This window comes from Furipterus horrens, unplaced genomic scaffold (assembly GCF_987537825.1).
Source record: "Furipterus horrens unplaced genomic scaffold, mFurHor1.1.pri manual_scaffold_13, whole genome shotgun sequence".
Lineage (NCBI taxonomy): Eukaryota > Metazoa > Chordata > Mammalia > Chiroptera > Furipteridae > Furipterus > Furipterus horrens.
Genome location: NW_028327183.1, coordinates 8,378,372 through 8,391,947, shown reverse-complemented (window position 1 = coordinate 8,391,947; position 13,576 = coordinate 8,378,372). Strand labels below are relative to the sequence as shown.

The window sequence follows — 13,576 nt, the reverse complement described above, 5'->3', positions numbered from 1 at the left end:
TGAATCAATTGTTTTTTTCTGGTCATTGGTATTTCATGGGTATGGATGTGGCACCTGTCTCAGCTCTTCCTGCTGGCTTATTTATTAGCACTCCTTTCTTCTCTATTTGAAAATGATAATGTATTATACTTTTCAGTTCTCTTTTGCATCCTTTTGAGAATTCTTTCTTCCTTGTGCTCCATCTTGATTATAGAAGTCTGTCCTCATTTCTTCTCCTGTTAATTTTTAGATTTCAATGTATAAAGGTCCCTTTGCTGGCCTCCTGTCTTTGCTAGGGTACATGATTGTCAGTTCAGCAATTTTATTGCTTATCAAGAGACATTTAAAGTTTACAAGAAGACAGACATATTTATTCTGGGCTTGGTTTCTCTGTTTAGTAAGCACTGACCTCCTCCTCCTCCCCCTCCTCCTCCCCCTCTTCCTCCCCCCCCTCCTCCTCCTCTTCCTTCTCCTGCTGCTGCCTTAATGCTTGTCACTGTCTTCTCTTTTGTACTAGCAAAATAACTTCTCTGCTGCTTCACTTCCAGATCGTATGTCATAAATTTGTTTTTTATCTGTTTTTGAAAAAAATAAACTTGCCCGTTCCCCTTTATCTTAATTAACATTCAATAACTGGGTATGATCTGTGGGTAGTTTCATTGGGTACCTACTTGTACAAATTATTGCTTGATTTTGCTGGTGAAGCTAGTTGGAATTTCAAAAACTTTGGTTAAGTCAATTGGGAGAAATTATGTTATATTCTGTGAGAAAGTAAAATATGTATAATTTCATCTACTTGGGGAAAATACACCTTGGACAGAATATGTTAATGTGACTTTTAGTGAGTTTCTGAAAGTTGGTTTAATTTGCATAATTTTCCCAGTTATTTGGCTATGGACTTCTGTTCAAAATTGCCATGTTATTATCTCTTTCTCAATTTCCACCTTCTCCGTTCTCCATTAAACTTAAAACAGGAGAAACTGTCATGGGTCCTTAATGGCCAAACACATTTTCATGACAGCTTTTAAACAAAGTAAAAATTAGAAATGTGACAATAGGAATAAATGGGAGAATATTACTTAAACATGAAAATTAAGTTTGTTTGTATTATTTCATTGTGTCTTTATATTTTTGTTCCCATGGTAGATGCACCAGCAAGGAATCCTGAAGACTGATGACCTCATAACAAGGTTCTTTCGTCTGTGTACTGAAATGTGTGTTGAAATCAGTTACCGTGCTCAGGCAGAGCAGCAGCACAATCCTGCTGCCAATCCCACCATGATCCGAGCCAAGTGCTATCACAACCTGGATGCCTTCGTCCGACTCATTGCACTGCTAGTGAAGCATTCGGGGGAGGCCACCAACACTGTCACAAAGATTAATCTGCTGAACAAGGTCTGAACCCTTCCTTGCTTTACTCACGGTGTGCATGAAGCCCGCATTGGTGGTTCCGAACCCTAAGGGCCCACCTCTGTCTCAGAACATTTGTAGCACCCCTTTTTCTGTACTGAAATTAAATTCATAGACGATACGTAAACATAACCACCAAATTTTAAAAGACGAGTTTGATGCTTTAACTGAAAAAGACCTCCTCCCGCTCCCCGAAAAAAACATCTTAATGTGAATGTTTGGTTACGGTAACCAAAAGTCATTTAGTTAGTGCGAGATTTGCCCTTACTACACAGAATCTCTGTAAATGACATGGCTAGATATCTTCCCAGATAGCACAGATTGGCAACCCAGATACCATGAAGTGACATGGCAGTCGTTGTCTTGATTTTTCTGAAAAGGAACAAAGTACAGTTTTCTTTTGATTTATACAGTGGAATTCTTAGAAACCTGAATAATAAAATAGTGCAAAAATGAACTTAGAGTTTAGTCTTGAGTAATTAACAAATAGGTTCTCATATTCCTCACTGTTAAGGGGGAAAGTCAAGTGGCATTCAGAACAGTTCTTTGTATAAGAAATGTAGGACATTTTTGCAGCCTAACAGCTTCCCTGGAGAACTAAAAACCATTTGCCTCTTGTCACCTTCATGTCAGACCAGAAGAATTTGGTTGTTAGATTGCAGTGACATGATTTCTAGAGCTTTAGAAAAACCACTGGGCATCTGCGGAGGGTATACATGTCTGGACGAAGGGTATTAAAATTCAAAGAAAATACGTAAAACTCTGCAGGCCAAATCAGATCAATGTGTGGCCCCTTTGGCTGTCAACAATATAATTTTACATTCAAGTGGTAATGTCATTTCCTCTAATGTGGGGCTTAAGACTTCAAGGTTTAAAAAAAAGCCTGACTAGGTAGAGTGGTAAGTGAATTATCTTCATGACTTAAAGCTCTAATCTGTATTCTGTAGGTCCTTGGTATAGTAGTCGGAGTTCTCCTACAGGATCATGATGTTCGGCAAAGTGAATTTCAGCAGCTTCCCTACCATCGAATTTTTATCATGCTGCTTTTAGAACTCAATGCACCTGAGCATGTATTGGAAACCATTAATTTCCAGACACTTACAGCTTTCTGGTGAGTAGGGTTCAATTTAGTAGAGATTTCCTGGTAAAGGTAGCTGTTTTGGAATAGTAGAATTTGAGAAGTAGCGCAAGCGTTCCGTTTATGGGTTTTAGGGATGTTTATTCATAACACAGCTTGTCTACTTATATTCATGTGTTCACTGTGTTTAAGTTAGACTGTGCTTCTGACAAAGGTTTTCTTCTTTCAGCAATACGTTCCACATCTTGAGGCCTACCAAAGCTCCTGGCTTTGTGTATGCCTGGCTCGAATTGATCTCTCATCGGATATTTATTGCAAGAATGCTGGCTCATACGCCACAGCAGAAGGTGTGGCTGCAGTTTATCTCCTACAGATGAAGACTGTAACTACCTGAGGCTTACTAGCACTATTAGTCATTTAGTGGTAGTAATTGCATTTCTTCTAGGCTTAGTCGGGAATTCCCCTATTTAATGTAGAGTCAAGTCACAGAAAGAGGCTTAACAAGTACTTGACTGCCTCTGTCTGAGTCATTCCTCGGTTATTATGGTACTGTGTCTCCTGGTCTTTTGTGTGCTACCTATACCAATCTCTTATGGTGCTTTTTTAAGTTGCAAGTTTAGACTCTCTGTAGCCATTTATATCTGGGTAATGGAGCTGTGGCACCTGCCGGTTTTACAGATTTGCTCTCAAAATGCTAAAGGCTCTCAACACTCAAGGTTGAGGACCACTGGTCACTTTATTTGAAGAAATTAGGATCAAGTTCTCATAAAGAGGTTTTAACATAGTCGTGAATCAACACAGTTAACATGAAAAGTTTGGTTTCTCTCCTATCTTGCAGTAAGTGACTGTTATAGAAAACACCTTTGACTGGCTTTTCAGATCATAGGAGAGTATGACTGCTTTATGTATGTGTTTGGCAAAAAAGAGAATAAAATAATACTTAAATGGAGTTAGTTTTGTTTGGTGGATTAGTGCTTTCCAGGAGGAGGAACACAGTATATTGAACAAAATTACCCTAGAATGAAAATAATTGGTATAAATTGGGAGGTGGTGAGCAGGTCAGGTTTGGCTGAAAAATAGAGGATTCATGTGTACTGGGTGAGGTTATTTGCTGGGAATTGAGGAGCTGGCTTTGGGAAAAGAAATGGTCAAGATCCAAGACTTATTAAAAGAAGTAATTAAGAAAACAGACTTAGCTGTCAATCTTTCAGTTGGCTAAGTGTTCCATATCTGTCTGAAATTTCCTCTCCCGTTCTTTAAATTTTGCTGCAGGCACAAGGACCTACATGTCCTGGAATTTCTGGAGTGAGTTTGTTTCCCTCTACCTCCAAAATTATGCTTATTCCTTTTTAATGCCAATCAGTCTTTAAGAGAGGTACTTAACATCAGTATTCTCTAGTTATATTAGTATGAAGAAGTCACAGTGTAGCTGATTAAGCAACTTTTTGGATGGTAGAATAGCAGCTGAGTAAGACTCATGTACATTTCTTTTTTTTCAGGGATGGCCTATGTATGCACAGCTACTGATTGATTTATTCAAATATTTAGCACCTTTTCTTAGAAATGTGGAACTCACCAAACCTATGCAAATCCTCTACAAGGTAATTAATTTGGAGTTATAGATTAAAAATAATGACAGTGTAACACTTAAAACACTTCAAAAACCACTTTGAACTGGGAATATGAGGCCTGATATTTGATTTACTATTAAACTTTCAAAGTATGACATATATGCAGAAACTGCAAAACTCAAACATGATTTGCATAACCAGCACCGGATCATAAAGTATTCATATGTTCATACTACCAGTTTTATAAAATGTGTTAACTCTTTCAACAACACATTAGAGTTACCATTTCTTCATATTCTTTTCATACCTAGTATTGTCTGGTTTTCATTTTAGCCGTTTTTGGCAGTTGTGCAATACAATCTCATTGTGGATTTAATCTGCCTTTCCTTGGATTTTTAATGAGGTTTTTTATGTGTAGATTGACCATTTGGATATCCTTTCGTTATGTTCCTCTTCCAGCCTGTGCTCATACTTCCATTGGATTATCTTTGGTTTCCTTATGTTTTATAGGAATATTTCATGTCTTTTGGGTGTAAGCCCTTTGCTGGTGCACAACCAAACATGTCACCCTCTCGTAGTTTGTGTGTTCACTCCACTCTGTTATGGTGCCTTAAGGAGTGAACGTGTTAAATTTCACATCAAAATTAGCAGGATTTTTTTAACTAAACATTGCTTTTTTGTGTCTTGTGTAAGATATATTTGCCAATCCCAAATTGCATTCTATTCTGTGTGCGCCTGCGCCCTGTCCAAATTTAGGTCTGTGGTCTAACTCATTTGTTTTTGTGTATGGTGAGATTAATCTTTCCCTCCCACCACAATAAAATATACAAGGCTTTTCAGCACCATTTTAAAAAGTCCTTTATTTTCTATTGAATTGATTTGGCACTTATGTCAAGATAATCAACTGCATATTTACTGATAACCTTTCTAGTTATCTGTTATCCTTAGGCTATACAAGGCCCCTTCAACTTTGTTCTCTTTTAACATTGTTTTGTTGTTTTGTACCATTTTTCATTTTTCTAAAAACTTGGCAGTCAGCTTCACTTACTTTTAAAAACTTGGTGGTGTTTAGATTGAGATTACATTAAGTCTGTATAGATCAATTTGTTGAGAATACACATCCTAATAATATTGAGCCTTTCAATCCATGAACATGTATACAGTATTCCCTCACTTATCGCAGTTATTACGTCCTAGACACCTCCACCCCCGCGATAGGTGAAAATCCGCGAAGTAGGAACCTTACATTTATTTTAGTATTTATGTATATTTTAAGGCTTTATAAACCTTTCCCACACACTTATAAACCATCCCCAGTCCCTTACTAACCTTTCCCACTCCCTTATAAACCTTTCCCACACTTTTATAAACACTACTTACGTTTTTTTTTTTAATTTTAAAGTATATTTTATTGATTGTATTGTTACAATAGTTCTAATTTTTCCCCCTTTGCTCCCCTCTGTCCAGCACCACCCCTCCCCCCAACAATTCCCCCCCAGTCCAGGCCTGTGGATCGTACATATAAGTTCTCTGGCTTCACCCTTTCCTATATTCTTTTTTTTTTTTTAAATAAATAATTTTTTTAACAATAAAAATAACAATCCCTCCCTATCAGACTTAAGACCCTTTATAATCTTATAAAGGACAATGGGCGAAGGTCTCGAGCTTCTCTAGCTGCTTCAAGCTGGACATGGTCGTCGTCCTACCTACCCTTGGGTCCAGAAATCCCTAATAAGAGTGGGTGTGTGGAGGGGAGGGTGGCCTTCCCACACGGGGAAGGATCGTGCGGACTCCAGGGCAGTTGGCTGTCCCCGGACAACGGCATGCTTGGTTTAACAGGCTGGCATCCTTGCTGTATTCTGGGGGCAACATATTTGGCAATAGGGTTAAAAGACATCATTCAATCCATAACCATTGGATGACAAAAGGCAGGTATTAATTTTTCAATGTCCCACATTAGGGAAAAAAGGGGCTTCTTTGGAGGAAGGTGTGCCAGGCACATCTCACCTGTCCAAAACCCTTTTGCCCATTATTTTTAGTTTGGGCTGAGGGAAATATTTTGTTTCCCCCCTCTCAGACCTCTGGGCCCTTTCTGTCCAAGAAGAGAAACCAGTTTTAAAGTGAAGCCCACAGGCCACCCCATTCTTCACCAGCCCAGCCATTTAGTTCAGCCAAACCATTATGTCTCAGGAGGAAGCGATGCAGACGGCATTAAGTGAGGCCTATACGTACAGACAATCACTCAAGTGATGAGTTCATAGGCTTATGCCCTTTGAAAACAGAAAACATGTTAATTTATGCAACATAACCCACAAACAAGTCTCTAAATCTGTAAGACTGTCTTATTGGAAAGACGTCTAGTTGCAAGGCATTTGACATTCTTCTTGCCTGTAAATTAAACTACTACTTAGTTCTTAAACATATTCTACACTCTTAAACCTACATAACTTTAACAACATATGTATACAGTACCACAAAATCGCGCGATATAGCAAAAAATCCCGCAATGCAGTGAGGCTGCAATAAGTGAACCACGATACAGAGAGGGATTACTGTATCTCCATTTAGTTAGGTCTTTAATTTAATTTTACTTTGCAGTGCTTTGTAGTTTTCAGCATAGGTATTTTGAATGTGTTTTCTTAGACTTAGTCCTACATAGTTGATGTTTTTTGTGAAATTGTAAGATATCTTTTTTAAAATTCTCATTTCTTTGTTAGTGGCATATAGAAATAAAATTGATTTTGTATACCTTGCTAAATTTTCTTTTTCTGAAAGTTTATCTGTATGGGTGGAGGGGTATATTCTGTATACATAGTCACTTCATCTACCTATAACAATAGGCTTAATTTGCTTTTTCTTGCTTTATTGCACTGGCCAGTAACTCCAGGACATTGTTGAACAGAAGATAGTAATGCCCTTCTATTTGTAATTTGCTGAAAATTTCTAAATCATTAAATGCGTATTAATTTTCATTGAATGCTTACTTATACTCAAGATCCTATAAATTAAAAAATATCTTTTTAATTTATTGATTTTTTTAGAGAGAGACAGGCACATCACTTTGTTGTTCCAGTTATTTATGTATTCTTTGGTTGATTCTTATATGTACCCTGACCAGGGATTGAACCCTCAACCTTGGCATATCAAGACGATGCTCTAACCAGCTGAGTTACCCAGCCAGGGCGATTTTTTCTTGCTAACGTTTTAATGCCATTAATTTTCAAATGCTTAAACCATCATTGCATTCCTGGATCGTTTAGTCATGGTATCACTGATTTCTAGTTCTAACATTTAGGGTTTTTGTATAATTTTCATGTTAGTTTGAAACCCAACAGTATGCTAGTCTAACTGAGAGTGGAAAATGTTCTCTCTCTTTCTATTTTGTAAGGTTGTAAAAATGGTGTTAGTTATATTCTTAAAGATTTTGAAGGATTTGCCAGTAAACTCATCTAGGCCTAGAGTTTTTCCTTCCTTAGTGTGGAATCAGCAAATGCTTTTCTCTTTTTTTTTTTAAATATAGGGCACTTTAAGAGTGCTGCTGGTTCTTCTGCACGATTTCCCTGAGTTCCTTTGTGATTACCATTATGGATTCTGTGATGTGATCCCACCTAATTGTATCCAGCTAAGAAATCTGATCCTGAGTGCCTTCCCAAGAAACATGAGGCTCCCAGACCCATTCACTCCTAATCTGAAGGTAAAGTTTCAAATAGTTCAAAGAAAAGAAAATCATGTCTTACTGTTTTAGTTCTTTCTCTGCTAAGTAGGTGGCAGGCCAGTCATTTGGGTGGCCCTGTGGCACAGAATTAGAATAAACCGACCTTTAAAAAATTTTTATTTTATTTTTTCTTATGAGTGAGTAAGCTCATTCTATACTCTTATTTTGAAATCCAAGTCCAGGAAAAAACAGTGGTGCAAGTTAGACCTCTCCACAAAAGGGTACCTAACGAGCTTTATTTTAGAAATATAATTCCTCTAATTTTCTACATAAATTCTTCAAAACATTAATAAAAAGCAGCTCTGCTGTTTTAAGACATTTATGATGTGTATAGTTTTAGAAAAACAATTCTACCACTTTCTAACATAGATACAATTATTGTTAACTCTTACAAATGCTCAGATTGTGATTCTTGTATTTGTCTGTGGCAGGTGGATATGTTGAGTGAAATAAACATTGCACCCCGGATTCTCACCAATTTTACTGGAGTAATGCCACCTCAGTTCAAAAAGGATTTGGATTCCTATCTTAAAACTCGGTCACCAGTCACTTTTCTATCTGATCTACGCAGCAACCTACAGGTTAATTGTTTTGGCCTAATTCTTAGCTGTCTTACATAGAAAGGACGTTCTGTGCAGAAGTCCTTATGTGGAGCCTGTTTCGGAGTCAGTCTTTTTAACTTGATTAAAAGGTTTTAATACTGTCACTTCTTTTTAAAAAAAAAATGTTATTGAATTTATTTGGGTGACATCGGTTAATAAATTGTATAGGTCTCAGGTGTACAGTACTGTAATACATCATCCGTATTTTGTACTGTGTGTTCAGCACTCCAAGTCTTTTCTAATTGTGGGTGAGATTAACTAGATTACATATCATCTTATCAGTGACACAAAGCCATAACCTCAAAGAGGCGACCAAGGAATGGACTGATCTGCTGGACAAGACTAGACTGCTACTACCAAGATTTTTCTAAAGAAATGGGTTTAATTTGCCATATAGAAAAATGACCTTTAAGTTGTATTATCTTTCCAGTGTTTCTATACCAAGGAAACACATTTTCACTCTCCAAATCTTTTATATAATTGAAATAGTGCTGCCTTTTTTTTTTTTTTTTTTCTTTATAAAGTTTTCTTTTATGCTGGCACCTGTTAAAACTTTGGTTTCCCAAGGGAAATGTTTGTTGTTGACACAATTCACTACTCTTGGGCAACTGTGTGTTTGTTAAATACCTTCAACAAACTCAAGGAAGTTCATCTAAAATTTAAATTACAAAGAATGTTGAGCAGTTCTGCTTTTCAGTGAAGGCTTAGAAAGGGTGTAGAGATACCCAAGCCCAATTAGCCCTCTGTGAGAACCAGTGAGGAACTTGGTTTTGTTCACTTAGGTATCCAATGAGCCTGGCAATCGCTACAACCTGCAGCTCATCAACGCACTGGTGCTCTACGTCGGGACTCAGGCCATTGCGCACATCCACAACAAGGGCAGCACACCTTCAATGAGCACCATCACCCACTCGGCCCACATGGACATATTCCAGAACCTGGCTGTGGACTTGGACACGGAAGGTGAGTCAAGCGAGCCTCTTCGCAGAGTCCAGTCCTGAAAATACAGTAAGCCGCCATCGAGAGAGAATGTTCTGTCAGTGTTTATGGGTCTGCCTGGCTGTTCTAATTGGACAGTATCCTCTCAGTGCAGAAAAGCATAAAGGAAAGAATCATCCAGAGTGCTTACGACATCAGTTAATATGTCAGTGTGTATCATTGCAGTACACTTTTAGTGCGCAAAATAAACGCGTGCCTTTTTTTAGCCTCTCTTTGAAAATAACCATATATTACATTATTTTGTTATCTCACCTTTCCCCAGAATTTATTTGTGCTTATTTGGCAGGCAGCATGTTAGTATTAGATGTATAAACTTGAATGAAGCGGACTTTTCCTATTTTCTCTGCGAAAAGCTTACAGTGTAATTTTTGTTATAGGTTGCCTGTGAACTACATTTCTCCTGGTGTTCTATATCCTTATGTAATAGAGACCCCAGTAGGTGCTAACCAACTTACAGTCCTGCTCATTTTAGCACACACACTTTAGGAGGATGCCTGCCTAATTTTAACTTTGCTGTGGATACTTGAGAGGCTGGTTAATTTTGAAGGAGAGTAGCCTTTAGAGACATGTTAAAACTCACTGTGATAGCCTTACAAACAATAATATTAAGCAGAGGCAGACAACCAGGCCCAGTTAATAGATATTTATTCCTATATAGTTTAAACTCGTCGTTCTCAAAGTGTGGTCTGAGAACCCTTGGTGTAATGTTCAGGACCCTTTTAGAAAGGCTATAAGGTCACAACTTTTCATAACAATGTTTTAGGTTCTTTTTGCACTCGTTTTGTTAACAAGGGTATGGAGTTTTCCAGGGGCTACATGAAATGTAATAGTGGAACAGATTGCATACAGGCAGAAATGACAGTCCAGCTGTCTTCTGTTAAGTGACACTAAAAGAGATGGGTGAATTAAAAGTGACACACTTTCACTAAGTTAAATCTAAATCCTAGCCAGTCAGAATGATTTGTCTTCTTATCTTGGCCTTATAGAACGAGTTCTCACTAAGCTGGATTCTGGATTTTCTTGATTTCCAGGTCGGTATCTCTTCTTGAATGCAATAGCAAATCAGCTGCGGTACCCAAATAGCCACACTCACTACTTCAGCTGCACCATGCTATACCTTTTTGCAGAAGCCAACACTGAAGCTATCCAAGAACAGATCACGAGGTAAGAGAGCTTTGTTTTTCAGATGTTTCTAAAGGTTGTGCCTCTTCCTGTTTACCATGAATTCTCTTTTTGGACATTTAACTGCCTTCCTGAATTGCATGCAATTACAGGCCATAATCATTGCTGAAATAAAAAGTACTTTGCAACAAAAGACAGGCAGCATTTTGATTTAAGGTAATGTGGGGGCCACACAGTTTTTAACCAGTCCTGAGTCATACAGCTTGTTAAAGCCCATGTTAAAACACGTGGACTTCTTTGTTATCCCTGAGTTAAAAGGTTTTTTATGCAGCAGAAATAATAAGATCATAATTTGTGTTTTCCTGACAATAGTTAGGAATCTTTTGCATACTGCTTGGACGATATACAGCACTGAAGACTAAAAATGGGTAGATTTCTGGTGAGAGAGGTATATACACGTACTTTAAAAACTGGGCCAGACTTTTAAACTTGCTTCTTCACTTAATAGTTGTTTGTGGGTATTAGATAACAAGTCTGGTATGTTTATATACTAAAAAATAAGTAGTGATGATGTCCTATCTTGTGATTATTTATAAAGCTGTTGTCAACTTCCTTGAACTTAAATCTTTGTTCTTGTGCTTTACTATTTTCTTAGTAAATTCAGAAATACAGCTGGTTAGGTAAAAGATACGAATATTTAAGCGCATACTAATTGCTATTCAAAAAAATAACACCAGTTTATACATGTATTGGTATTTGAATATTTAAACCAGTACTAATTGCCATGAAAAAAAGATGCACCGATTTACACATGTACTAGTAGTATTAGAATTTGTTTCCTTTCATTGAATGTATTAAGTGGTTACTTTCTTGCACCACAGTAATCTGATATTGTCCTTAATTGACCATAATTTAGTCTCTTAGGCTCAGTAATGGGAATAGGCGGGATTCCAAGCTAGATTTCCTAATTCCAGATTCGGCCTGCATTAACCGTGCTACCTAGATTGATCCGCCGGTCTTTAGTAAAGCTAACAACTTTTGCATGTGGTTTTATAATCAGGGAGAAGAGTTGGGGGGTGGGGGGGATAGGTAATGGAGAAGTGGTCCTGAATTTGTGTGTTTCTGTGTGCATTAACTGATTTATTCTCCCCTTCTCCAGGGTTCTCTTGGAACGGTTGATTGTAAATAGGCCACATCCTTGGGGTCTACTTATTACCTTCATTGAGCTGATTAAAAATCCAGCATTTAAGTTCTGGAACCATGAGTTTGTACACTGTGCCCCAGAAATTGAAAAGTAAGTTAAAAGTAATTTTTTGATTGTGTAAAAATGAGACAGGACAATGAGGATCATTTGATGGCTCCAGCCTGGGTAGTAGTGAGTTGCTAAAGTTAATGAGACACAAAATATTATCAGGTCTGAACTTTCCTCACAAACTTGCAATGTCTCTCCCTTCTTCAGGTTATTCCAGTCTGTTGCACAGTGCTGCATGGGACAGAAGCAAGCTCAGCAAGTAATGGAAGGGACGGGTGCCAGTTAGACGGAACTGTATCGCTGTTGTGAACCTATCAGCCTGGATGTCCCATAGCACCAAGTTCATAAACTGGCTGAGGAATCCTTTCAGTTCTCCCTGACTTTCCCAGCCCTTGGTTCTCGGGTATCTGCCCCAATTACTGTTTGGGTCAGCTTCCTGCATATGTGGGCACGTTCCAAAGTTTAATTGCATTTTTTGACTCTTGGCCAAAATTTAGAAAATGCTGTGAATATCATTTTGAACTTGTGTAAATATATGACAGAGAAAACCTTTGTCTGGAACTTCTTGGGTTTGTGCAAAATGTGTCCAAGGCAAGTACATAAACTTGTACCTGTCCAGCTTATAATTGAAGAGTACTGCTGCTGCCATGCACTTGTCGGGGGACATAGCTCCATGTCTTCTGACATTCCTGGTGTCCCAAAGAAGTAGCACAAAAAGCCAATTGAAATATTATGTAACCTATTTTTTTAATGTGGACGGGGACCTTGAAAATTACCAAGTTGTTAAAAATGTGGATGTGGTAGAATTTGGTATGCCAGAGAACCTGGAAAGGGCTCACAGTTGTTATCCCATGGGATTTTGCTCCATCCCTTCTCCAAATCTACAGCTGACTGCTGGGGAGCATCATTTTCTCATTTTCTGCTAGAGAGTATGCTCTTTTTATAAAGGGAAACCAGACCAGACCTAAAGCTCCCCCATCTCTCCTGATTCTTGCAAACTGAGAAAAGGGAACCCAGTAGTATGAACTGCCCTCCCCCTTTATCCCAGGCTATGTTGAATAACAACAAAAAGTCAAAAGGACCAATACTGTCAGTCCCTTTTGTAAGGATTTTGAGTGTTTTGTAAATGTATTGGTCCAGTGTTGTATTTTGTAGCCTTTCTAGTTCCTGGGCTTTAGCTCCCCATACCTCTTGTATGTGTATGCATACTGTAGTCAATGCAAACATTAAAGTCATGAGACACGCGTGAGTACACTGTGCCTTTTCTCAGTAGCAGCAGCCAGCTGCTGGTGGTGAGGAGGAAAGTGGATAGCCCACCCTTGCAAAGCCCAAGGTCTTGGGGAACCGCCAGCTTCTTGCTGAATGGTAGCTGTTTCCCACTACTTTTGAACATGTTTGGCGTGTTCAAACAAGAAAGTGATTTTTTTAAACATAGTGTTTCTTCCTGTTTCAACAGTAGAAAATTAACCATTACAAAATTCCCTTTATTTCTCAAAGAAAGGAATTAGATATATATCTAAAACTTAACCACTACCTTACACCCTTAATGGTGGTCGAGTAAGGGCGGTCGAGTTTTATAGCCAGAGGACAGAAAGGTCGAAGGTTAAATAGAAAATCTTACATGAAGCGAGGCTTGAATGTCATTGGTGTCTTACAGTTTCTTTCCTGAGAGAGGGGTGCTATATAGAGCAAACTTCAGACTGCTGAGGAATTAAAACAAATGCTCTAAGTGCCAGTGACATAGCTTACTATGTCCTCTAACAGGAGGAAACAAAGTCTTTAAATAAATAAATAAATAAATAGCGACTCGCTCAAAATAGACCCAGATTTTACCCAGGTCAATTTTCA

The 13,576-nt window shown here is 38.1% G+C and overlaps 1 protein-coding gene across 7 annotated transcripts in view; it reads left to right on the top strand.

Annotated features, from left to right (window-relative positions):
• The window catches only part of CNOT1 (CCR4-NOT transcription complex subunit 1), a 77,192-nt gene extending 64,903 nt beyond the window's left edge, over nucleotides 1-12,289 (top strand). For 6 of the 7 annotated variants that reach the window (XM_090260210.1, XM_090260212.1, XM_090260209.1 and 3 more), the window contains exons 40-49: nucleotides 1,126-1,374; nucleotides 2,337-2,500; nucleotides 2,697-2,814; nucleotides 3,967-4,068; nucleotides 7,559-7,732; nucleotides 8,185-8,334; nucleotides 9,138-9,318; nucleotides 10,386-10,518; nucleotides 11,636-11,770; nucleotides 11,936-12,289. In XM_090260210.1, coding sequence (XP_090116336.1) covers nucleotides 1,126-1,374; nucleotides 2,337-2,500; nucleotides 2,697-2,814; nucleotides 3,967-4,068; nucleotides 7,559-7,732; nucleotides 8,185-8,334; nucleotides 9,138-9,318; nucleotides 10,386-10,518; nucleotides 11,636-11,770; nucleotides 11,936-12,014 — 1,485 coding nt within the window. In that variant the 3' untranslated portion in view covers nucleotides 12,015-12,289. Of the gene's footprint in view, nucleotides 1-1,125; nucleotides 1,375-2,336; nucleotides 2,501-2,696; nucleotides 2,850-3,966; nucleotides 4,069-7,558; nucleotides 7,733-8,184; nucleotides 8,335-9,137; nucleotides 9,319-10,385; nucleotides 10,519-11,635; nucleotides 11,771-11,935 lie in introns of those variants that run through there. The other variant, XM_090260216.1, reaches the window with a different exon arrangement.
• The last annotated feature ends 1,287 nt before the right edge of the window (nucleotides 12,290-13,576 follow it).